At 41.1% G+C, this 26730-nt stretch overlaps 4 protein-coding genes across 11 annotated transcripts in view; 3 read left to right on the forward strand and 1 right to left on the reverse strand.

Annotated features, from left to right (window-relative positions):
* The first annotated feature begins 50 nt into the window (after positions 1–50).
* On the forward strand, positions 51–8243 carry dis3 (DIS3 exosome endoribonuclease and 3'-5' exoribonuclease). The gene is made up of 21 exons (XM_071480241.1): positions 51–480; positions 964–1121; positions 1366–1562; positions 1757–1830; positions 2036–2203; positions 2435–2599; positions 2761–2874; positions 3223–3360; positions 3519–3665; positions 3762–3878; positions 4056–4157; positions 4603–4667; positions 4967–5051; positions 5196–5323; positions 5531–5617; positions 5712–5868; positions 6512–6726; positions 6940–7108; positions 7261–7419; positions 7504–7626; positions 7894–8243. Exons 1-21 carry the CDS (start codon positions 262–264, stop codon positions 7960–7962), a joined length of 2856 nt encoding a protein of 951 aa, XP_071336342.1. The 5' UTR covers positions 51–261; the 3' UTR covers positions 7963–8243.
* On the reverse strand, positions 8119–14056 carry bora (bora aurora kinase A activator). Of its 5 annotated transcripts, none has more exons than XM_071480246.1 (12): positions 13910–14056; positions 13507–13656; positions 13219–13325; positions 12734–12779; positions 12542–12620; positions 12351–12395; positions 12174–12230; positions 11793–12073; positions 11174–11336; positions 10485–11047; positions 10213–10353; positions 8119–9513 (listed from the first exon to the last, which is right to left on the reverse strand). In XM_071480246.1, exons 2-12 carry the CDS (start codon positions 13654–13656, stop codon positions 9493–9495), a joined length of 1653 nt encoding a protein of 550 aa, XP_071336347.1. In that variant the 5' UTR covers positions 13910–14056; the 3' UTR covers positions 8119–9492. The 5 variants fall into 5 exon arrangements, with proteins under 5 accessions (XP_071336347.1, XP_071336350.1, XP_071336345.1 ...); XM_071480249.1 differs by having other exon boundaries at positions 12551–12620; positions 13507–13661; XM_071480244.1 differs by having other exon boundaries at positions 13507–13661.
* A 25-nt stretch (positions 14057–14081) lies between these two features.
* On the forward strand, positions 14082–15917 carry mzt1 (mitotic spindle organizing protein 1). The gene is made up of 3 exons (XM_071480251.1): positions 14082–14384; positions 14559–14704; positions 15395–15917. Exons 1-3 carry the CDS (start codon positions 14333–14335, stop codon positions 15416–15418), a joined length of 222 nt encoding a protein of 73 aa, XP_071336352.1. The 5' UTR covers positions 14082–14332; the 3' UTR covers positions 15419–15917.
* A 7506-nt stretch (positions 15918–23423) lies between these two features.
* The window catches only part of dachc (dachshund c), a 24120-nt gene continuing 20813 nt past the window's right edge, over positions 23424–26730 (forward strand). For 2 of the 4 annotated variants that reach the window (XM_071480252.1, XM_071480253.1), the window contains exon 1: positions 23424–24365. In XM_071480252.1, coding sequence (XP_071336353.1) covers positions 23782–24365 — 584 coding nt within the window. In that variant the 5' untranslated portion in view covers positions 23424–23781. The remainder of the gene's footprint in view (positions 24366–26730) is intronic. The other 2 variants (XM_071480255.1, XM_071480254.1) reach the window with 2 other exon arrangements.

Here is a 26730-nt window from a genome sequence, read left to right on the forward strand (position 1 = left end):
TTATGTGCAACTTATTATTATTATTACAACTTATTCTGTTACTGTTTTACGTGGTTTAAAAATAGAGCTTTGCATATACAATTATTTAAAAAAAAAACTCCTGAAATCATACTTTACGGAGTTTCTCTAACTCCGGGAAGGTTTTTGTCGGCCCACTGAGTTAGTTTACACCTTACACATGGGTAGCTAACTGTTTGCTTGACATCAGATGTTGGGGCGAAAAATATCGGAATTTAACCTTTTGAGGCCTTTATCGTCATCATGCTGAAGTCTAAAACCTTCGTTAAGAAGACTCGGTCCGGTGGGGTGATGAAGATAGTGCGTGAGCATTATCTGAGAGACGATATCTGGTGCGGGAGCGAAGCTTGCACTGAATGCAAACAGGAGTCCGCGGTGCTGCAGAAAGACGCGTGTGTTGAGAGCAACCTCTGCTCTTATCCTCACTATCTGATCCCTGACACCAACGTGGTGCTGCATCAGGTAAAAAAAAAACCAAAAACATTTGTCCCTCTTGTTTGTGCTCAAACAAGTGGGGCAGTCTGATGTGACGATTTAAACATCTTGGAATATAATTTTCCAAACTTCCAGACTTGTACGCCCAGTTTGTGCCTTTTCTGTATTTTGATCAAACAACATGATCACATCATGTTCTATGATAATACAGAAGAGCTACAAATTGGGGTTATTAGACATCATGATACTTGTGTATGAATGAATAGCAACTTATTCTGGTTATTATAATGTTAATATTTTCATTCTCACACAGCTAAATATTGTGCATCTTTTTGTAACTATAATATATTAACCAATTTTCACTGGAGGTCTAACATAAATGTAGGCTATGGTCTTTTGAGTCTTTGATTTAGGGCAATTATAATATCCCATTAATAATATTTATTATTTTACATCTGAACAGAAATGATTCTCTTTCACCTTATGTTTTACATTTTCTGTGCCCTGCAGATTGACGTGTTAGAGGATGCTGTGATCCGTAATGTGATCATCCTTCAGACTGTGCTGCAGGAGGTACGCCACCGCAGTGCACCGGTCTATAAACGCCTGAAGGACATCATACATGAGAAAGAGAAACACTTCTACACCTTTACCAATGAACACCACAGGTACAAAGACACCACTGACTTTTTTTTACTGCATCACAACAACTCAACTGCATGATGGTAATATGTAAAAAGTAAAAGCATATTAAAGTAATCAGTGGGGAAATACATTGGCCAGTTACACATGAAGATACGACTCCTACTTCTCTATCACACAAAGATCTTCTTATTTGAATTCACCTCTAAAGTACGTTTGCCTTGTGCTTGCTACCCTTATACATTTATCCTTATGTTTCTGTTCCTCCAGAGAGACGTTTATTGAACGTGAACCGGGGGAGAGCGCCAATGACCGTAATGACCGTGCAATCCGTGTGTCAGCCAAGTGGTACAGCCAGCACTTGAAGACGTTTGAGTCCCACACAGATGGGCTCAAGGTGGTCCTCCTCACTAATGACCAAGGGAACAAGCAGAAGGCAGAGGAGAACGGACTGCTGGCGTACAAATGTAAAGTTCAGAGCTCTGCTGTGCATCAAGAATACACCTCCCAAAAACACCAACATTGTATCACAACTTGCAGACGCAGTGTTACCATTCAATCTCTGAGTCAACCACTACCCACTCTGTTGGATACAAGCATTCTCAAACAGCATCACTTGTATTTACCACTTTGTCACAACCTTTATTCACTTACACTCTAGGTGAAGAGTACATCAAGAGTCTGATTGCGAACCCTGAGCTTGTGGATCGTCTGGCATTGTCCAATGATGACAAGGTAAACACACACACACATGTTTAAGATATTAGAATATAGAGATAAAAGCTGTCTCTGGACTTAGGTAAAGTGTGACTGTAGAATTTGTATCTGTATCTACTTTTTCCACCCTTGCCTTTTCTGTGTGCTTAAACTCTAGGGCATCTAGGACATCATTCTCTCTCTTTCCTCACTCCCACTGATTTCTTTTTCCTTCCTCACGCAGAATGAGATCACGAGCAGTAAGGTGTTATTCCCAGAGCACCTCCCTCTGTCCAGGATCCAAGCAGGAATTAAAAGTGGCTCCTTCCTCCAGGGCACCTTTAGAGCCAGCAGGGACAACTATCTGGAAGCCACGGTCTTTGTCCAGGGAGAGGGGGAAGACAGCACAGAGGTGTGTGTTTGTGTGTGTGTTCGTTTAATGATTTTATCTGTAAATACAATGTCGTAAGTTCCGAAAACTGGAACAAAGGCCTCATATTGGTTTGGGTGAGAATTTGTCATGTTGTGTTAAGATGTAGGGTTCATTTAAGAGGATTCACCAAAAGCTAATTGACATTCAAAGATAGTAAAGTGCAAACATAGAAAAGAAAAGCAGTGTACTGTCCCCTCTGCTTGCTGCCAGGTTCTCCTTCAGGGTCTTCAGAACCTCAACAGAGCAGTGCACCAGGATGTAGTTGCTGTGCAGCTACTGCCGCGGAATCAGTGGGTGGCGCCCTCCTCAGTTGTTCTGCAGGATGAAGGCATAGCAAAGGACGATAATGCTGAAGAAGAGGAGGAGGAGAAAGTGGTGAGTTTGTGTTTGATGAAAGATATATATGCTGGAGATAAACAGTATGTGTTGTGCTACATAAAAAAGGGAGTATGTATTTTTTATTTTTATTTTGTGAAACCCTGATGAACACTTTGTAGCTCTCTTATTGTCCTTCGTGTTCCTGTGTGTTTGAGCAGTTGAAGGTATCGGCAGCTGAAGCGGCCAGGAAACCCACAGGCAAAGTCGTGGGAATCATCAAAAGGAACTGGAGGCCTTTCTGTGGCATGCTCAATGTCTCCCAGATTAAAGAGGTGAGTCGAGAAAACTCTGTAATCCCATGCCCCAGCAGCCCATAATAAACTGCCCTGCTTACACTGTTAGAAAGATATGAACATATCTGTGCTAGTGCATATGTGCAAGTGTGAGCTGGGACACAGGCCAGGGCATGAATGTGTATCTGTAGATCTGACCCAGTGTATATTTCATGTCGTGTCTATATCTGTATGTTTCTGTGCAACAAATCTCCCTCTGGCACTGTAAAGACTCTCTATATATAAATCTCTGTACACCATACAGTGTACAAACACTCCAGCACTTCCTTGTCTATTACTCTCAGTACTGATCATCCTTTTTTTTTTCCTTTTTCCTTTTTCGTTCAGTCAACCCGCCACCTCTTCACCCCAGCAGACCGGCGCATCCCGCGCATTCGCATTGAAACACGCCAGGCGTCCACTCTGGTGGGCCAAAGGATCATGGTGGCCATCGATGGCTGGCCCAAAGACTCCAGATATCCAAATGTGAGTTGGAACATCTTCAGACTTTCAGAACTTAGATATCCTCCTGCGAGTGGCTGCATATCCACTTGCCAAAGCTTGAGAGGAAATTGAATTGCCCATGTTCTCCATATTTACATGAAGCCACATTTCTCTAGCGTGACATGTAATTTTTTTGTTAGGGTCACTTTGTGCGCAGTCTGGGCGGCGCGGGAGAGAAGGACACAGAGGAGGAGGTGCTGCTACTGGAGCATGACGTCCCCCACCAGGCCTTCTCTCAGGCTGTGCTCAGTTTCCTTCCCAAGATGCCTTGGGCCATCACACCAGAGGTAATCAGTGAGACTGTGATCAGTCTATAATTTGAAAGCCCACAGTGTATGTATAGGTCAGTGTGTAGAGTGTATTAATCTAGGTGTGTGGTGCAGGACATGGTGAAGAGAGAGGACCTGAGGCAACTGAGCGTGTGCAGTGTGGATCCTCCAGGATGTACTGACATAGATGACGCTCTGCACTGCAGAGAGCTGGAAAATGGAAACCTTGAGGTACACATATTCTACACAAACACCATTAAGTAACAATAGTGAGTTGTCAGTGTCTATATTTTATGTGAGTTTCTGTGTGTGTGTGTGTGTGTGTGTGTGTGTGTGTGTGTGTGTGTGTGTGTGTGTGTGTGTGTGTGTGTGTGTGTGTGTGTGTGTTTTTTTGTTTGTTTGCTGTAGGTGGGGGTCCACATCGCCGACGTCAGTCACTTCATCAGACCTGGCAACGCTCTGGACAAAGAGGCTGCCAACCGCGGAACCACTGTCTACTTGTGTGGCAAGGTGAGGAGACACACACACACACACCCAGCTGAATCCTAATGTTATCACAGCGTCAGAATTTTCACTTCACGACTAGGATTAGATTCACTGTTGGACTGTGTGACCGCAGAGCAGAGCAGAGCAGCAAAAACAAACTAAAGTGTGGGAGATGTGTTAGTTGCTTGTTTTGTCATTTATCCTTTTTATCCTTGTGAAGCACTTTGTAATCTGTGATTTTGATAAGTGCTATACATTTACATTTAGTTTGCTTTTTGACACATTCTGTCATCATGAGCCAGACTGCACCTGAATGAGTTTTGGAAAGAAGATTTTGTTTGGGTTGAATTGAAATTTGGGATATTGTGATAACTAATATATTTGCCTTGATAGTTGATTTCAGAATTTGATCAACTCTTAAAAAGCTTAAATAAAGCGAATTCCATGTGTTTGACATTGTGTCCAACAGAGGATAGACATGGTTCCCGAGCTGCTCAGCTCCAATCTTTGTTCTCTACGCTCCAACGTGGAGAGGTGAGGACTGAACTACACACACACACACGCCCACACACACACATACAGACTTACACAATAATCAGTGTCATCAGTGGTCCAGTTCTTCCCAAAATGTTTTTTTTAATTACCTTTTATTAACTCACAAAATACAAACAGAAAAAAAGGAGAGATGCCAAAATGTTCTTGTTCAGTCTGCTTTAGTTATACTTTAATGATCATGTATAAACATTATCATAAAACATTTGTAGTTCTATTGTCAAACTGCTGTTTTTTTAATTCTGAATGTTGTTAAGAGGTTTGTTTGATTCTGTCACAAGGCTGGCTTTCTCATGTATCTGGGAGATGAACCACAAAGCTGAAATCCTGAAGACACGGTTCACAAAAAGTGTCATTAACTCCAAGGTACAGTCCCAACAAGCAGACACACAACCACAGACAGTACATTAATATCAGACTGGTTTCACGCACGACTTGCTGTCCAGGTAATATTGTTATGTCATCTTTATTTCCTCTTTATTTTCCACTGCAACGTGCGACCTGGTCCAGGCGTCTCTGACCTATGCTGAGGCCCAGATGAGAATCGATGACACCGCCAAGAATGATGACATCACCAAGAGCCTGCGGGGTCTCAACAAACTAGCCAAAATCCTCAAGAGGCAGAGGATAGAGAAAGGGTAGGGACGGGGAGTTAGGAGTAGTCGATGGTACATTCCAAGGCTTTGGGCACAAATAGCTATTGGCTACATGGCTCAGTGACTCTCAAAATCAAGAAACATGCATTCACTGACAACTTCAAATGCAAAACTACTGTAACCGCTAGATATTTGAACTGTCTGTATTTAACATGATTTGCATTCTGTGTTGCATTCAATGTCCTTCAGGGCATTGACATTGTCATCCTTGGAGGTCCGTTTCCACATGGACAGTGAAACCCACGACCCCATTGACCTCCAGACCAAAGAACTCATGTAGGTAACTTCAGAAAGGAGCGATCTGCAGAATCCTTGTTGAAGTCATTTTCTTTGTTGTTATATCTAAATAAATTAATCTCTTGGTTATTAGGGAGACGAACTCCATGGTAGAGGAGTTCATGTTGCTGGCTAATATTTCAGTTGCCCAGAAGATTTATGATGAATTTTCAGAGTGTGCTCTGCTGAGGAAACATCCAGCACCGCCTCCATCTAACTACGACATCCTGCTCAAGGCCGCAAAGTCCAAGGTGAGTGAAGACAGATGGGCCTGCAGAAAAACTGCTTTGTTCTTTTAGGGGATGTGCTTGTTTGTTATTTAATTCATTTGCCCTGTTTTGAAAAGAGGATGTTGTCCATTAATTGACAGTAACTTCCAACACACAAAATTGTAGCTGAATAAGCATTTAAAATGGCATATACTTTTATTTTATAGTTTTAGTGCTCAGAACTGTTGCACAGAGACAAGATGCTCCACAGCTGAAACAATTTACAGACACAAAAGCAAACAAGCCAGTAAATCAGTGGTTCCTGACCTGGGGGTCGGGGCCCTCAAGGAAGTTTTAAGACATTAGTGAGTGGTCACAATGTGATTAAAGATATAGAAACTATGTGTATAACTTGTGTTTATGTGATCTAATTCAAGCTTTTTCCTCTTGAGGCCTCTAAAGCAAGTAGACATCAATTAGTTTTAAGGGGGCACTAGACAAACAGGTTGAGAACCACTGCAACAGACTGATAAACAGTCCAGCATAATAGATCTCTCTCTATATATTTATTTATACACAAATATAAGTATAATCCCTCAATATAGTTATATAATAATAACAATGATCTTGTTTCCAGTCTAAGTATGTTTCAAGGTATGAAAACTTTTGTTTCCACGTCTCTCAGGATGTGGAGATCCACACGGATTCAGCCAAGGCACTGGCTGACTCTCTCGACGGGGCCAAAGTGGATGGTTTCCCGTATTTTAACACGCTGCTGCGCATCTTGGCCACGCGCTGCATGATGCAGGCTGTCTATTTTTGTTCTGGCATGGACAGTGATTTCCACCACTACGGCCTTGCCTCACCCATTTATACACACTTCACGTCACCTATCAGGAGGTATGAAAGCAAGACATTCAACAAATCTTGACTAAATATGTTGGGTCGTGCCTTTATGACAAACAAATGTTTACTTTTCCCAAAACAAACCACAGGTCTGTTTAACCTGCTTAAGTCGTACATATTCTTATCTTTTTCTTCTTGTCTGAACCTCTCCCCCCACCCATCCTGCCTCCCTCTCTTTTAACCATGTTCGTCTGCTCTCCTACACAGGTACGCAGATATTATAGTGCACCGCCTGCTGGCCGTGGCCATAGCAGCGGACAGCACCTACCCAGATCTGATGGACAAACATAAGCAGTCAGCGCTCTGCAACAACCTCAACTACAGACATAAAATGGCTCAGTATGCACAGAGGGCCTCTGTGGCCTTCCACACACAGGTACGTTTGATTTACAGCTCTCACAGTGATATCATTCAGACTGACCTCTACTAAGACTGTCCACTCTGGTTTGTGTGAATACACACACCCAACACAGTGCTACACAATTCACTGCAAATTCACGCTGTTAACACAAATCATCTGTTTTGCAGTTGTTCTTCAAGAGCCGAGGTATTCTCAACGAAGAGGGATTCATTCTGTTTGTGAGGAAGAACGCCATCATCGTCCTCATCCCAAAGTTTGGCCTGGAAGGAACAGTCTTCTTTGACTCCAAAGACAAAACCGCCCCAAAGCTTGTTTTTGATGAAGAGGTATACACACTGCACTGAATTCATTTCGTGTTACAGAGAACAGGAGAACAGTGTTTAAAATCTCTCTTGTGTGTGTGTGTTTAGGGTCCCACTCTGACTGTAGAGCAGCACACCTTCCACATATTTGACAAGGTGAAGGTCACAATCAGCCTGGATGACTCCAATATTCAGCACCAGAAGATCCGCATGGCTCTGATTGACCCTGTGGTAAGGACTGACTGAAGTGCACATGGGTTTTACTACTTTAACCCTTCCTTTACCTCTGGCACTATTAGGGCTGCCTTTTATATCTTTCATTTTAGCCTAAGAGATTTCTCTGCTCCTGTTTTGTGCTTCAGCAGATCAGTTGTATTATTTCAAACTGTTCTAGAGGGAAGGTTAACATGCAGTTAGTCCTAATAAGAAAATTAATCCAGATTTCTAAACATAACATTGCATACGTCTGCTTCAGCATTTTGTTAATTGTCTTTTTAGATCCCTGGTGTGAGTGTCCCAGCCCCAGATGTTCAACCACAGGCCAAGAAACCAAAACTGGACCAGTGACGCAGTAATTCACCCAAACCATCAGCTGATCTTCCAGATGAAGAAATCATGTCTATAAAAGAGCCAGTTTGGACTCTGATGAATGGACATGATTTATTGTTATACTTAGAGCATTTTAATACATCTACCACAGTGAAACCACTCTGCTCTTATACCTGTTGTTTTATATGATTTAATACACGTGCTGATACATAGACAAACAGAGGTGCAAGTCAGAAATGAAGTATGTGTCCAAGAGCAGTGAAGCTGGCAACTTCATCATTAAAGTGTTTTTTAACATATGATTGTGTGTGTTTTGTCAGCTCAGGATCAATCTTGATGTAAAACTTGTTATGAAAATGTTTCATAAGAACTGAGTCATTATTGTCCATAGCCTTGTTTGCTACCTTGGGTCAAGAATTATGCACAGAATGAATATATCAATACAAAGGTTTCACTTTTCAAAATCCTAAGTTAAGAAGTGAAACTCAGGTTCATCACCTCCACTGAAATGATTAAGTCCAACTAAATAAAAATCTTGTAATTTTGAAAAACTGTATTCTCTACTTTTTAAAATCTCCCTGACATTTTGGTGAAATGTAATTTGAACAGAATAGCGAATCACAATGCAGTTACACGGAGTGACAATAACTGTCACTGAGTTTTTATTGGGAGCTTGCACCTGAGTATTATGTCTTATTTCTGGACCAAACCATTAAGTCAAAATACTTTAACCTGAAAATAAACATTGTAGAAACACCCAGCTCATAAATAAAACTGTGTTCTCAAGTCACATGAAGAATTCAAGTTAATTTAATGTGATAACCATTCAGCCCATGCTTAAAGTGTAGAAAAATGGCTCAATCAGCTTTGAATTCACAAGTGGTATTATTCAGTGTGTCTTACTTTGGAATAAATATTCTTACAATCCAAGTAAGATCCACAAATAACCTGAATTTTAATCATTCTTATTCAATAAAAGAAAAAAAAAAAGCTCTGGTCATATAAAAAAATCATGATAAACAGTTTTATAAAAACATACAGTACAAATCAGACGTCATCTGAAAGTCAGGATCTATCAGGTCGGTTCTGTCAGCACCAAGTAAAATTGAAATGATAGCATCAGCATCAATACAGCATTCAAGGAGGTTACTGTTGTGCAAGTTCAATACAGAAATGACATTTTTCCCTTCCCCCTTACCACACCAGTACACTGGGTTCTGTTTGGAATTACAGATTTTAAATGTGTTACAATAGGACGTGCTACGGGTTAGTCTTCTCCCCTCTAACCTGTGATAAAACATACTGTGGGAAACCATTTGCCTTCAGTCAGGCAACTTGAACCTTAACAGAACTAATAACCACTTCACTTCTGTTCATAGTTCATTTAACAGTTGACCCAATTCACCCTAACCAAACTGATTAATGTTGAATTAATTTAATTAATTAAAAGGCTTCAAAACATAGTGTAAACTTTGTTGTATTTGATTGCAAAATGATTTTAAGCTTCCACTGGAAGAGGCGTCCCTTTAAATACATCAACCAGGCGGCTCAGTGGTGAGGATAAAACACCTGAAAAAAAAAAAAAAATCAGAAACTTAGTTTTAGTCAGATGAAAAAAAAGACTTTGAAATTAATAAAGTTTTTCAGCATGCATAACAGTTGAAGATGGTTCAGTGTTTTAAACACAGACAGGTTACAAATTAAAAGGAAAAACCAACATAAAATGCCTTCGGTGATGTTGCCAGAACAGCTTCAGTGAACTTTAGCATTGATTCTACAAATCACTAGAACTCTACTGGAGGGATGAACACCATTCTTCCAAAACATATTCCCTCACTCATGTCACTCACCGTTCTCTTGGTGTACGCCACACACACACTCGCCCACTTGTCAGATGACTCATCTGACCATATCATTTTTTTCCACTTCCCTGTAGACCAGTGCCTCTGGTTTTTTGCACCACTGAACTCTCAAATGTGCATTCGTCTTTGTAATGAGGGGTTAATGCACTGCAACGCTACTATAACATCCCTCTCTGTGTAATTGACAGTCAGTTCTTGGTGACACAGTCTGATAACATCTTGCATTGTCATTCTCAGTCACCTGAGGAAGAGTTGTGTGTGGAAGCATTTGCATTCGTTATGTGTCTCCACTCATTTATTCAGGTTTTTCCTTTTATTTGTCGACTGTCTGCAAGTGCTGATATTGTATGAGATGCAAACTCACATAAGCACAACCCTGTGTATGCGTGTCAAGGGTTAACAGTACCTTTATTTTAGTGTGTCTTGTGGGATGGAAGGCTTCCTCTGTCAGGTGTGAACTGAAGGACTCTTTGCTGTAACAATCTGAGCTGAGGCCATCAATAAGACTGGCGGTGCCTGCTGAGGTAGTGTTGTACCCGCTGTCCACCTGAACAAACCCAGAAAGCAGTCCATTAGAAATTTTCAATTAGACAATGTGAAATGAACAATAAGACCAACTAGGATTCATTTATATAAGAAGGAGTTAAATATACAGAGTGTGACACTGCTCACACGGACCTGCATGCTGGAATCGTAGCGTATGCTGCTTCCCTCTGCCAGAATCGACACAAACATCTGAGAGCTTTCTGTTGCTGACACATTGCCCATACGAGAGCTGGTCAGCTGTCCTGAAAGCCCCCCAGCTTCCTCCTCCTCATCCTCCAGCCTCCCTTCTATCCCGGTATCCTTGCCCTCCTCCATTTTCACAGGTTCCATAGGATCAAGGCTAACTATCTCAGTGCTAGTGGGGTGAGTGTCCTGAGCCAGGGGTGACGATGGATCCAGCTCCATGGAGGGGAGAGAAGAGGAGGAGGAGGGGAGTGGGTCCTCAGCGTCCTGATGGTCTTGGAGCTTAGGGTTGAGGATGGGGGAGATGAGCGGAGGGGAGGCCCAGTAGCGGACTCTGGGCCTGGGCTTGGGTCTGGGATTGTGCTGAGGCTCATTGTGGCAACGGAGCTGGTGTGGGGAGCAGCTACGAATTGGAGAGCAACCCTCGACAAATGGACTCTCATTGCAGGAAGTGGCATCTTTGTCCAGGGGACCACCACGAGGAGTCAAATTGCTCAGCTGCTTCCTCTCAGCTGAAGAAACAACACAGATTCAGTTTGAAGAGGAAATTAGTTAACATCCCCTCACTGTCTTATATAAAGTCTGCTTCATTTTGGATATTACAAATTATGGCATGAGTTATGAAACGGATAACCGACCTGAGCCAATGGGTGTGCGTGCTGTATGTGCAACGATAGGAGAAATTGTGGGGGAGGTCATGCCTGCGGGAGACGACCTATCAGGGAACAGAGGGCTGGTGATGCTGCCAAGGCTGCAGTCCCGGAAGCGGCCATGCTGAATGGGGCTGGATGAGAACTGACCCTGTAGTAAAGACAATGCAAATACATGCTGAAATCACTTTAAGCTAAAATGTTACTTGTTAAGTAAAGTTGCTGCTTGCTTTTTCACTGTCAAGATTATAAATGAGATCTATTGGCTGATGGCCTAAATAAGACATTTTCAGCTTTGTGATGGACATTTGCCATTGATATTTTATGCAATGGCTCCATGAAAAAATATAGTGTTTATATAACAGGACCAACTTATCTTATAGTAATAAAAACACTTAATCTATTGCCAATTTAAGAAAGATGCGTTATGTGACAGTAAAGAGAAAGAGATTCCACTATATTAAGATTAAAGATACAGTGGATTCCAAAAAAAGTGGTCTCAGACTTTTGGACGCCACTGTATAGCCACACAGATATTGTGCTTTAAAACTGACATACCAAGAGTATGATAAAATAATCATTTGAATCCCTTCATTTGTCCACTCACCGTGGAAGGAGTTGGCACTAACACACCACAGGATAAAGGGGAGGAAAAGATGGACGATATAGCTTCTCCCTCAGAACCTTCAACCACTCCTTCAGCTCCCTCTCCTCGGGTTAGAGAGGGCCTCTCCTGCCTTACATGGCTTCTCTCCGGGCTTGGTGGGCTGGAGCTGTCAGAGCCACTGTAACTGCCCTGGCCATCGAGGAAGAGTTTTCGTCTTAAGGAGGAGGAACTGAGACTCTCCTGCATAGCATCACACGTTTCCTCGTAGCGGTAATATTCGCCTGAGGAGAGGGAAGAAACAGACAGACAAACATCATGATCTGATGACCAATTCTCCGTCATACTCTGATTCGATTGTGCTGCCGTTTATTAATGGCTTACCTAGTACTTTCTCCAAATCAAAAGCCAAAGGCAACGAAAGAGTTGTCTGACAAGCAACTGCACAACAAACATAATGAAAAGAGATTAAAAACAAGTTAGAAAATTGTGGAGAGAGAAGAAGAGTTGGGGCACTGTTTGCACAAAGTCATGTGGAACCCAATCAAAGAACACACCAACCTGAGATTTTTTCTGGCTCTTCAGCAATCATTGCAGACATAGAACCTACAAAGTGCAAACATGCAAATTGTAAATATGTACAAAGCAAGAACACAACATGAAACTTAATTAAAAGGGAAATACCAGGAGGAAAATGTGATTCTAAAAGACTTTCAGGGGTTAAAAATGAATATAAACAATAAGATAGTTACTTTTCTTACAGCTCTGAGGGGCTTTACGAGTATTTGGTGCTGCCCAGGGGGACGGCACGATGGCTCCTTTGGTGAAAAACTTTATTGGGAGACACATAAATGTCACAATTACAAAATGAGTCAATGAATTATTAACAAAATTAACTTTGGTATCATTGCACAATATAATTAGCTTTAATTAGAATACAGTACCTGCTCAATAGCATTCTGACGCTTTTCCTCAATGTCAGAATCTGTCCTAGATGTTTCAAAGAAAAAAAAAGGTTTGGTCAATTAAATATTCTCTCATCTTTAATTTGCTCTCCAGAGTTAACACATCAGGATGGACTTGGTTAAGTTAACCAACACTATTACTTTGCTTTTACCCTCCTCAAAGAATCTGCTTATTACCTAAAGACAATTGAATGCATATTGCATATTTTGTTGATGTTTTGAATTGAAAAGAGGTACTACAAGCCCTGCAGAAAATTCAAAATGTCTCTCCGATTTGAGAGTCTAAGAACAGAGGGTGTTGTATGCTGTACAGATTATATAATTATTTGTGATATTGGGCTATATAAATACAAATTGACTTGTCTTAACTTGACTTTCTCTTCAACAATCAACAAAATATATAATTTGCCAAGCGTGTCCACATACAACTGTATCTACCATTACTTTTGTGTTTGAGTACATACCTTGTCTGGCTGAGGTAAAAAGACTGACGCTGGATTTCCTCTGGGTCTATGTGCACTGGAAGAAGACTGGCCATTTCATCAATAGACCAGTTAAACTTGGGTGGAGTCTGGGGACAGATGAGGAAGTGAATAAAAGATCACATATACCCTTCAGCAGAACAAAACGTGTGGACATAAAACAATGTTTAGATATTTGTAGAAACAGGTGTGTGTCTGTGTGTGTGTGTCACACAGCAGTAGGTCTAAAAGATTTGAGGTGATGTGTGCGAGTGGTGTGTTCAGACTTACAGCTTTACAAGACTTGGACTTGAAGACAGATGGGCTTGGCACCAGGGGTTCACGGAGGTGGTGGTAGTCATTAGGACTTTCAAAGGGGTTCCTTATGGAAGGCCTACCTGGAGTCTCTGGGGTGATCTGTAGCTCAACATAGTCCCCCATCTTCGCTGGCAACAAGGAAGAGGACATTTCAGGAAAACAATTGCAAAGACATAATAACTTAACTGAAACGGCAGTCTGTATTTTGTTAGTTTAGCATATTAGCTACATTACTTCCCCTGTTTCTATAGCGTTAACGACCTTTCTAACCATTGTAGAAGCAAGGTGGTAACAGCGCAACGTTACACACTACTTTACCTAAAAATGAAAGGCGCATTTCAGTATTAATTACATATGTCTCACCGTTGGTACTTACGACTGTTAATGATCCAGAACTGTGGACACAGAGTTAAAAACAACTCTCATAGAGTAGTCATCAAACAACCAGCTGCGATAGAAAGGTTCAAACGTTTATTTCAATTTCGCCCACAGGACCCGCTAGCCAATAGAAATGCCGCAGGAAGTTCTGGGGAACCAATCAACAGAAATCCGTGTCGTCACTTCCTCTGACATTTTCGCTAGTAAGGTAAACCGGCTAGGTAGCTAACTAGCTGCTAATGTTGTCCCTGAATGATTTCTGACATTTGAAGATATTATCTAAAATGAATACGGAACGTTTAAAGTCTGTCTGAACCCTTTGCAATAATTTACTAGTCTTGTATCGAGCCAGAGACCTCTTGAAGTCGTATTCGTTAGCTACCTGCTAGCAAGCATTGGCTAACAATATTTGTTCAACACCATGGCAAGTGCAGCAAATGCAAACCTAAACGCAGTCCGCGAAACAATGGACGGTAAATATATATTTTTGTTTTATATATTTCTAAAATAACTTGGAATTGTGTTGCAAATAATATTTCTTTTCTTACTAACCCATAACTTATCGTTTTGTTAACTGTTTTGGGTGTGCAGCAGTCAGGTTGTGAAATTCTCAATATGTTCAACTTGTCCCCTTTTTCCTTCAACAGTGCTGCTAGAAATTTCCAGGTTGCTGAATACTGGTTTGGATATGGAGTCTCTATCCATATGTGTGAGACTGTGTGAGCAGGGCATCAATCCAGAAGCCCTGTCTGCTGTCATCAAGGAACTGCGTAAAGCTTCAGAGTCCCTCAAGGTACAGAAACAGGCTCCCACATATTTAATATTATTAGAGAGAATGATTTTGGAGGTGGGCACTGAAGTCATTTTAACACCTGGGTGAAGTCCTAGTCCTATTGTCCACCATTCAGATGAGAGCTGCTGAGAAAAATGTCAGCTGCCCATGCCAATTACCAGACCTGACAATGATGTCTTAAATTGTCTTTTTTGTCTAAGCAACACTCCATAGCATAGAATCCTCAATTTGCTATTACAGATAAGGAAGAAAGTATATGTAAGAGCATATGTACTCTGGAACCAATATATTTGGTTTTTTTGCTTAACAAAAGGACAAGCTATTTGTGACATGGGGCTTAAATCTTCTCAGGGACTGAATCATGAGGGGAACATTTCAATCACTATTTAGAGACATTGCTAGTAAGGGAGTATCTTGTTGTCATCATAAGGTTGTCATCACAGAAAGCCTTGTTTTTGTGTAGCTTTTGTGTTTTTCAAACTTATCAAACTCCCAGGTGTCTTTTCCTTCTCACTTGTGTTACCTCAATTTACAAATTAATTTGTTAGTATTTCAGAATTTTGTTTTGTCCTCTAGCCCACCTATAAAGCAGGTGTGATTTGATAAGAAGGAAAAAAATACACTAAAATTACCTAATAATGAATCATGATGCTACGTCACCACAGTATACCACTATATTTTCTCTTTCAGGCTTCTGAAAACTGTGCAAACTGAACATGAAGACTGATCACCTCAGTTTGGGACTTTTAATGGGATCATGCCATGTTCCTGGATCTGTACTTGGTGTGGGCTCTCCAGCCAATCAGATTTGTGTTGGGTGTTGGCAGTCCTCTGCACTTCCTCAGTGACTAACATGCTCCTATTCTGTGCTTTGACTTGTGTCTGAGTGTTTGTGTGGAGGTATCGGCCTCAGTCCTCTTCCTAAACACAAGTCTTCTCCTGACTGAGGGCACGCTCAGCCTTTCTGCCTCAAATTTAGGTTTGCTCCAAGTTTCTCCTACCACCATTTGTAAAGTCTGAGTTCAGAGTGGTTGTCATCCTGCCTTAATATTTTTAAAAATGTAATTTGTTAAATATATTGTTACATTTGTTTTACTGTATTTTTTTGTAAGCATCAAGCATTTTCCAACTTAATCCTCTTGCCATTTCTGTTGCCCACATAATCATCAACAATGGAATTAAGTCTAAATTAAAGTGTTGCAGTCAGTGGCCACCAGGTGGTGTTGTGTCATCCTTGTTCCAATCTGGGGTATTGTAAATTTGCAAGTTACCTATCTCATGAGTTTACCTGATACTATTTACATACTTTAATCTGATATTTTTATAGTCACATTTTCCTTATTCATTTGTCCTGTTTGTCTTGTCTTGATCCCATTTTAGAGTGCAGCAAAGCATTTTTTTCTCACTGATATTCTTACAGGCCCCTTGTTATTAGAAGCTGAACTTTCTGAAGCATTTTACAAAGGAAATGTTCCTTCCTGTCACACTAGGTGCAAGGGGCAAATATATTGGTAGAACACTGCACAATACAATATGAAACTGACCCTGCAGGAGTGATGAACAAGGGTTATTCATTACAGCAGGATGTCCTGAAATCTTGGCCCTCATATGACTGAACTCTATCCACAAAAAAGTATTTGCTATATATATCTATATATATATAGATATATATAGATATATATATCTATATATATTTATTTATTGCAAACTTGACAAAAAAAACATGTCTTGAACAACCAGAAATTAAGGCCCTACATCATGTATCTAACCACAGAGAGCATTGTTTTGTTTCTCCACTGTCTGTAAAATAGCTCTATTCATCTTCTAGACGAGGGAAAATGCTGAGAGCACAGAACATTCCTCCACAGGCCAATATAAAGGCTAGAAGCGACCTCTCATCCACACAGGCTTCTATTATGTGTGTCTGTGTGAGTGTGTGCGTGTCCCTCTATGTGTGTAAGTTCAGGTGTTCATGCAGCGCAGTAGATGTCTACAAATGAGTAGCCCCTAAGCCATCTGACAGTAACGCTTCACCCCTCACAGGCACACCACAGAGAAAGCCAGCGAGTGAGCAGGAGAGTGTGTGTGCGTAAGCACTTCTGTCTTCTTCTGCTTTGTCTCGCCATCTTGACTGACAGGCTGTGAGTCTAAATCTCTGTACTGCTGCTTTGATCTCTTAACACAGTGTCTCTCTGTTCCTCAATACCAGCATCGTGTTAGCAAGTATGAGAGGCATACAGATACGGTGCAGTGGCTCTCCTTGATAGCCCATAAGCCTAAACAACCTCTGGCCTCTGTGGGGGGTGAGCTGCATGAGATGTAGATGGGGGAGACCCACATTGAGAATCTTTTTCTTTTACAAAGGAAAAGAGTGATGCATGGCTTGATTGGCTACTGTGGGCGTGAGATTCAGGATGCATTGCTCTCTGTTTGATGTGTTAGAAAGGTTTCTCCCGATCCAAACCGGCTACTTTGATCTCTGTAAAACAAAATATTCCCAAATCCCATAGTCCTGACTGAGAGATTAGCGTCCATATATGCATAAACATCTAAGAGGTGTTCAACTAGGGCACTGGTCAGGTCACATGACTGTATAAACTTAAGAGGCAAGCAGGTCTTCACATCAGAACTTCTGAAGGTGTTTATGTTTGTATGTCTGATAATTATCCAGGCCGAGGATTATTTTTCTGATAAATGAGGGCAGTCTCATTTAAAAGTGAAAGATCTATGTGTTGCAATTATGGTTCAGTTGTGTGCAGTGGATATTATAAAAATAATTAGACTGGACTGATTAGAAGTTCCTTATGTAAAAAGAAGGATGGTCTGTTGATGTTGTACAAACATAAATTACACATATATTGTCTCCTGAAAACAACCCGAGCCTTATATGAAGCCAATTTTAACCAAAAGTCAAAGATCTGTATGTGCAGTTATGTTCAGATCACAAATTACCATTAGCCAACACATAGGTTTAATGGTCTCTCCACAGAGACGAGGCTTTGTTTGTTTGTTATGTCCATTTTATGTTTTATTGCTGCTTACATGATTATTTCAGTTATTCTGGTTGGATAATTATTCAGTTGTGTTTTATGGAGGGAACTTCATGGCAGATTTTATTTATAGAGCTTGGAACAGGAGCCAAAGTTCTTTGTGTGTAAATAATTAGTTTTAAGAAGTTATGTTCTTGTGTGATAAAAGTTTTCACCACTGCAACAGTATTTTTGGCGTCTTCCTGTGCGTCCATGTGGGCTGCATGGACACTGGACACAGTGTGGATGGAAAGTAACTGAATGGAAAGTAGAGTATTTACTCAGGTGCCAAGTACAGTTCAAAGGTATTTGCACTTTACTTTAGTATTTTAGTTGTATCATAATTCTACTCTACTGTGGTTCACAGGGAAATATTGCACTATTTGCTACATTTATCTGACAGCTATAGTTACAACAATAAATGCTGCTTACAAATTATAATGCATCAATAATAATAATAATAACAATAACAATAATAATAATACTCCAATAGTATAATAATGAATGATTTAACCATGTCAGAAGCTCTTTAGTGTGTATAATGAGTACTTTTACTTTTATATTTTAAGGACGTTTTGCTGGTAATACATTAACTTAAAGCAAGACTTTGTAACTTTTTGTGAACAGTGGCTGTTGTGGTGTCAGGTACAGGATAATGGCACTTGGAAATTTTCTCTTGAGACAGTTGCATTAAAGACATCATCATCAGATGACCTGACTGAGAGCAGGTGGAACAGGGACCATGAGCAGGAAGCAAAAAAAGTCTCCTGTTTATGAAACAGTCTGTTTTATTCTTGTTTTAAAATGGTTATCTGTTACATGGCACAAGCCACTGACTTGATAATACCAGTGTCTTCCTCAAGTCTGCTAACATTAGCTGTCACAGCAGTGAAGACTATAGCAGCAAAACCCTGAAACTAGCTTCAATTTAATTTGTAAAGGGAAGATTGTGTCTTTTTTTTTTTTTTTTGGGTGACAGAACTTTTGCCTGTAATGGGCTATTCTCACACTGTGGTATTTCTACTTTTATTTAAGGAAAAAAATCTGAATACTTCTACCCCTGATTGAAATGACATAACTAACTACTATACCTAACTAAGTAGACAGCGGCATATTCTTAACACCCTGAAACTCATTTATTGACACCATATAGCCGTGTTTATAGCGAAGAGATCATACTTATAGATAAGGCACTGCAGTGACAGATTTACTAATATTTCTGTAACTGATTGAGCCTGTCTGGCCTCATCCTTCAGTAATGTGAAGCTTCACTGACTGTATTTGCCCTAAGAGGAGTTCTGTGACCTTGTTGGAGCTTACTCCAATACACCATCCTTGATTAAATACAGGCCACACTTTTACACTGTAAGATTATACTATTTAGGTCCCAATTAAATTCATAGCAAGGAAATTGGATCATAAACTCTTTACAGGATCGTTAACAATCATTAGACAGGATAATGGCATGGCAATCAAAATATGTTAAAAAAAAAAAAAAAACTTCCAAAGTCTTTTGGTGACTTTGTTGTTTTTGGACATTTTCCAAGCAGATTAATACAGAATTGATTGATTTACAGTTGTAATTAGCTGTCTTCTGCATAGATGCATAATAATCATATATTTCCCTGCTTGTTTTAAGGCATTAATTGGTTTCATTAACAAAAGCAGTTAATTGAATAACAATTAACAAGTTGGTGATGGCATCGACACAGTGTGTGCAAACTCCCTTGTGTTTTGCCTATGATGATAATGAAACCACCTTTTTATCAGATTGGAATTTTGTGTGTTGGACTATGTAATGACTAATATGATATTGGGCTTATTAGTTTATTCGAGTGGCTCACTGAGGCGTTAAGCTGGTATTGAACATGTTGTGTTTAACAGGTAGGCACCATATGCCGCCTTAATCAGACATTGGAATCACATTTGGTTGTTAAATTGTCTTCTAATAAAAGCAGGTAGTAAAACAACTTGAGCTAATTCAATTTCAGGCGAGTTTGGGTGCAGTGAACAGCTGTTCATATTTGTTGAATTGTTTTAACGTTCCCTCTCTTGTTTTTTGTTTTTCTTTTATTTATTTATTTATTTATTTTTTTAGGTTTAACTTCAACAGCCTGTTTGTTCTTCAACTTTTCTTGTAGAAAATAGAGATGGAGGGTGGACTAGCTGTCCACTCTCCTTAAAAGAAGACAATACCAGGCATATTGTAGTGACAGCTTGCATTGTGTGTGCGTGTGTGTGTGTGTGTGTGTGTGTGTGTGTGTGTGAAAGAGCGAGAGAGAGAGAAAGAGAGAGAGAAAGAGAGATAGAAAGGAGACTGGAGAGAGAGCATGAGTGTGTGTATGTTAGAAAAACTGAAAAAATGAGTGTGTGTGTGTGTGTGTGTGTGTCTGTGCATGTGCATGTGTGTTACAGTGACAGCTTGTATTCTCCATGATTAATGATGTGCTGTGTGACTTGATAAGTGCTTCGGAGGACCAACGCTTGTTTCAATTAGACCTTGTGAAGGTCGCGACGCCGCGCCGGCCTCTCATTATCATATCCATAATCAATCCACATTATCATAGGGGAATGTGGAATGGATGTGTGATATCTTGGTCATACACGCACACACCCATACAGAGATGAGCACACACAAAGAGACACCTAATCACATACCAAAACACAATGACATACTCTCTCACTCACAAGAGCACACACACACACCCTTCACTCCAAGTTGATTTGAATCATAACAGTGGCTGTCGGAACGGATTGTCTGTTCAGATTAAGAGTGTGTTTCTGAGAATTAAGCAGCGTTGATGGTGGTGGCATTTCAGATCCCCTCTGCAGACACAAATGCCAAAACATCATTCTGTGAGCCCCCCCCCCCCCCGCTCCTTCTCTGTCACACAACCACATATACGACCTCATGCATGCAACACACTCACACACACACACACACTTAACCAGGACCCTGGGGCATTTTTAATAGAGGCGAAGTGATTCGTATGTTTTTACTCCTCTAATGAGAACAGATTGAGTGGTATTTACACTTCATCGGCTGATCTAACCACCTACACATTTCCCTCATGCTTCTGCTGCTCACTGGCCAAAACAGACATGTGGAAAGGACCAGAGCTTGGCTTTCAAACAGCAACACAACATGAATATTATCTTTGTTTCTTTGGCTCAAGATGGCACCGTGGCAAGATAAATATGAACTGTTAAAACAGAAAAGCTGCAGATGAGATTTAATCTCTTTGTGTGTATTTGTCTCAGACAGTAAAAATGATAAAGAAAGGTGTCTGAAACTAGATTCAAATCTCTGACGGGGGGGGGGGGGCATTTGGGATTTGACTGTTGTTTCCCAGTGAATCTTTATTTTATTCAGTAAGTCTACCTAAAAAAAAGGGACAAACACAGGTCACATATTTCCTCCAAAAATGGTCTAGCAACAAATTAACGTAGACTATATGATACAATAACATGACTTGAGGCAAACGTTGGAGATTAACACAGAATCACACTGTACTGAGGCAATTAGAGGAATCAGAGATGTTATAAAATATTAATTAGCCCAGTAATATGTAGTGAAGGGAGAATCTTCCCAGGTGGTCAAGATGGTTTGCAGAGTCTGGGGACATAAAAGAGAGACTCCACTGTTTTAACATTGGATTCCTATAACACTGGCAGGAAAATAGGAATTGAAAATCGATGAGCTTTCTCACTCCACAACCCCCAGATTTTTTCATTTTCACACCTTTAGTCTTCAGACCCAGCCATCACTACCCGAAGTGACATTACAGAGTTTCTCTTCAACGTCACACAGTTTAAGTAGGAATTTTTCTTTCTTTTTTGTATCACGTGTTTTTACACTTAAGTCACTGGCGAGATTTTACATTAAGTATCAGGTCATTGTTTCATTTCAGCTGATTTCAAGCACAATAGCTGCTGTATGAATTAAACCTATGACCTTCCTGTTGTGAGACAAAGTCACTTCCCACCAGGGCATCCTGCAACCTAGAGTAACTGGGTTAACACTGTGGTTGCTTTCATCTCAGATGGATGAAATGAAATGAAAACGTTGTAATCAGGAATCATTTCTTTGGCATTTTCCTCATCAGGTCCTTGTTTACATATATTCAGAGTTCATAGTAGCTATATCAGCAAACCTATTATCAGATGGTGCCACAACCTTTAAAAGTTGCAAAGCTCTGGCCTGGGAGGTTAAAGCCCAACATTTCACTGCTTATTAAACAGTTTAAGGTGGGAATTTACAATATGAATCAGCTCTGCTTAACACTGATGGCTTTATTGGTGTATTTTCTACAGATGGAGAAAGAGAGTCGTGACATTTCTTTTTGGCAAGGAAAAGGCCATACTCAGCAGGAGTTATCAAAGGCAAAAAGTAAAAAGTTCGAGTTAGCTATCTCTCTCTCTCTCTCTCTCCCTCTCTCTCTCTCTTCCCCTGGAGATACTCATGTTAAGCATAATTAAGCAGATTTGATTAGCATCAAGCCTGGCTTCCTCTCTTGACTTTTAATGAATGTAAATCTACCATCTACATCCTAAAGATTAATTTCTGCCAATTAAAAAACACAAGAGGGCTTATTGGAGAGAGGGGGGGTTGGGAGGAAAAGAGTGTTAAAGTCCTTTGAGTTGGAGTACAGTCGGAGTTTTATCCTCTTCCCCCTTGTCTTATGGTGAGATGGTCTCTGGAGATCTGTGTCTCTCTCTCTCCCTCACGACTAAGATCATTATCAGCACAATGTTCCGTGAAAGCCACTTTGAAAGGACTGCGAGCACCATATGTAAATGATGGGAGTGTGTGTCTGAGTGTGTGCACGCGCATGTGTGTGTGTGCGGACTGGATGAGTAAGTGGTACAGGGAACAGGTAAAGGGGTCAATTTGTCAAACCAAGGTTATTGCCCCCTGTTATGAGCCTTTGCACAGGTTTCAGTCTTTCCGTCAGAATCACATTCAGATTTCTGCTGATTCAAGACCATGAATGTGAAGCGTGCAAACAACATTACATTAATGACAAAACAATGGCACCAAGCAGGAATGACGTGCAACGTAATTTACTTGAACAAAGGTATAACATCCTCCAAGACGGCACCTGATTTACAAGTTATTTTTGGTTTACCCAGCTGTAGCGACAAAATGAAATTAAACATAAATGTACTCATTTGCCAGGCACTTTCCCTATATTTCATTATGCCTGTGTTCTTACCTACAAATGAAAAAAATATTGGTTGCCGTTTACATACCCACTTTCACATAAAGATATACCTTGGAGTTTGATGTGCCACTTCATTACAAACTGACCTTAATTGATATTTGGGAGCCAGAAAAAAACATTTAAATGTTCATCATACACAAGGTTTTCCTATGATGAACAAACATCTCAAAAGTCTCTTTTTTTGTATTTTATTCTAAAGCATCCTGTTGGTTATCATCAGACCTAACAAAGTCTCATATCCATATAAACATAATGAATATTTGCTCTCAAGAAAAATACCTGCAGTAATCAGATTATATACATTTATACAACTATTACTCCCAAACGATGTTAAGGAGAGATTACAGTTATACCATGAAGGTTTGTTTTTTTTAATGCTATAAAGAAGACTGATTAAGTGCCACAGATGCACTAAGTCCCATCAGAAGAATTAAAGTGTCATTTCGTTAGGCGTTCACAAACAGGCTTATCCAAAGTTTATGTAGGCTAATCTTTGCTCTCGCCCTCTCCTCTCTCTCCCTCTCTGTGAATGCGTCTCTCACTCTCTAAGAATATGCCCAGGCTCCTCCTCTTTATGATAATGTGACAGTAGCATCTCCAGCTCGGAGACAAGCCTCCTCTCATTCTGATTCAACTATGTGATCTGTTTTTCCACGCACGGACCCTGTCTCCACTCCTCTCTTCTTCTGTGGTCCCCCTCTCCTCCTCGGCACACTCAATGCGCAGTTCCCTTCTCTAAGCGGCGAAGTTACTTTTCTTAAATAGTTGACTTTGAAGTTTACTTTTTTTTTTTTTTTTTTTTTTGAAACAATAATTATCGGACATGACCACCATGGCAACTCCGGCTGCTCCGGCTCTGCTCCCCGCGGCTCCACTCGGGCACCACCCGGCGCCGAGTTCCGTCTCTCCGGCCACCAACTCTCCGCCACCTGCGGCCACCTCCGCCGCTTCTTCCCCGGCTCCTCCGGTGGCTCACCCGGCGTTGCTTCACCAGTTCAGACCGGACCTCTTACTACCGAACGGGACCCCGATAAAGACCGGTGGCGCTCCCGTGTCCAGCAGCGCTAAGCCCGTGTACGCCACCCCGTCGCCCGTGGAGAGCACGCCGCAGAACAACGAGTGCAAACTGGTGGAGGTGAAAGGTGCCAAGCTGGCCTCCTTCACGGTGAAAGACACGGAGCTCATCTGCCTGCCCCAGGCTTTCGACGTGTTCCTCAAGCACCTGGTCGGGGGGCTCCACACCGTCTACACCAAGCTGAAAAGGCTGGACATTACCCCGGTGGTGTGCAACGTGGAGCAGGTCCGGGTGCTGCGGGGGCTAGGGGCCATCCAGCCCGGGGTGAACCGGTGCAAACTCATCTCCAGGCAGGACTTCGAGACGCTCTACAACGACTGTACCAACGCAAGGTGAGTCGGGGGGGGGGGGGGGGGGGGGGGGGGGGGGTGACGGTGTGACCTGGTCGTGATGCGGTTGACTTATGGTTACCCATCTTATGGTTGAGGGTGGTGGTGGTGGTGGTGGTGGGGGGTGCAGCTGGTGCAGCAGGTGTGGTTATAAAGCAGGTTTATGGGACTCAGAGCTCAAGTCAGTGAATATAAAGGATTTTAGGATTTCTAGTCACACACACTTTGTACTTTATGTGATATCAGTCTGCAGGTCAAGTCCCAGTTTGGTGTTATGTTTTATGTATATAATACTATTAATACATAAAATCTGTGCGATATTTCAGGACTTGGCTGTAGCTTTACTCTGCATGAGAGACAGAGTAAAAGAAGCCACATGTAAAACACGAAACAGGGATAATCATAAAGGATTTTATTTAGATTTTTTCTGAAAATATCAGTTTTTTTAAGGTTGTGAACCATTTGATGATGACTGACTGGAGGTCCAGTTAACCACTTTTGGTTTGCCACATAACTGCTGCTAGGCCTGTTACTAATTACCATTTTAACGGATGATGAACACTGTGAAGATGATGATGATGATGGTGTTGACGATAATGAATTTTAGTAATCCTAATAAAAAATAAAAAAAAACATTCTCAAAAGTTTGTCATGTTATCATAGGCTGTGATCTCTGGCTCTCTGACATGCACACACACACACACACATGCACAGAGTCTCTCTCTGTCTCTCTGACACACACACATGCACACATTGAATCTGACACTGTCATTCTGAGAAATTGATTCTTCACAGAAATTAATTAATTTTCATTTGGCCCCAAGCGGCAGCTTAAATCAGGACAAGCTCACTCACTCACTCACTGATCCCTTTGCTCTCTCTCTCCTTCTCTCTGCCTCCCTCTCTCTCTCTCTCCCCCTCTCTCTCCTTCCTTAATAACTCGCTGTCTTATCATATCAACACTCTTTAGCCCTGAGCATCAGAACAGAGAAGATGATTAAATGAATTCTCGGTGTTTATGATGCGATTATGTAAATTAGCTGTTTTGCAGAACTCCGATGGTGACCAACTACATGGGTCATCAATCCAATACGCCACAGAGATGTTTGGATAAAGGGGCTAAATTGGATGGGATTTGTGGTTTCCTGGTGCCTCAGTCTGCTGTTGTGCAGACCACATGCTCGTAACAGCATGGGTTTGAATCCAGAGGAGTGTGGATTAGCCCCAGTTTGGGGAATTTATATTGTTTGATAGTTAATCCCTGCTCCTTGGAGCATGAATGATCCAATTTACACCTGCCATTAAATGCAGATTGAGGATGCATCAAGATATGAAGAGATAGACACCAACAAACTGATTCAGGAATGTATGAGCTATTTATTTCCCCCTGTTTTTTTTTTCTTTTTAATCTTTCTTGGGTGTGGGTCAAATCATTCAGGTGCTTTAATGTGCCTCTATTTTTATCTTTGAGCTGCATTCTGATTTTAATATCAGGTGTTAGCTTTTGAGACAAGCTTTGACTTGTTGAGCAAAACCACAAACCCTCCAGAATCAAACAAACTATTGTACGAATCAGCTTCCAACTGCACGTGCGTGGATTAACACCTGTGCTTAAGCATCTGAGGCCCTCCAACCAAGACAAAATCCAGACGCATCTTCCGGCTGCTTGGGGATTTCTTCTATGTCAGGTGTTAATGGGAACGTTGTTATACAACTTGAATACACACAGCCACCGCCATCTCTAATTATCCACACAACACTCAAACAGCCTTCAGTTAATGAGATCTGAAAACATCACTCGTCTGAAATCTTCAAACGACTTCGTGATTCTTTGTCTCAAGGATTCAAATGTGCTGTGGTAGCCATTAGTATCATCCCCCTGCATTAGAAGTTTCCGAGTAATCCCTCGTGTGGAAGGAGCATCATACAGAGGCAGGTAGAAAAAAAAAAAAGTGGGACTGGAGATGGTTATCATTAAAGCAGGAAGGTTGGCTAACTGAACCTAAAAGTCCCCAGACCTTCTCCGAGAATATGATGTTACGGCTCTCTGACAGCGTCAGGGCTCAGTGAGGTTTTTGTTACTGATTAAGACAGCCATCACTTATTATTTTCCAGTCCAGTACAGTCAGGCGGGCTGGAGGAGAAAATAACAGCCTTGTTGCATAGTTTAACATGACTAACAGAACACTTTACATGGATTCTGTTTATTCTTTCGGGCTGTTTGTTCATTCATTGCTTCTCTTTTAAGATTAAAATTCAACATTGTGGAGCAGAAGTTACGAAAATGTCCTCTGTTTATCATTGTCTTTCCTTCTCCTCTTTGTCTCACTCTTTTACTCCTGCTGTGCACAAACACACACACACAGAC

This window comes from Trachinotus anak, unplaced genomic scaffold (genome assembly GCF_046630095.1).
Source record: "Trachinotus anak isolate AG129_WGS33_773 ecotype Australia unplaced genomic scaffold, CSIRO_AGI_Tana_v1 ptg000007l, whole genome shotgun sequence".
In the NCBI taxonomy this organism is placed as follows: domain Eukaryota; kingdom Metazoa; phylum Chordata; class Actinopteri; order Carangiformes; family Carangidae; genus Trachinotus; species Trachinotus anak.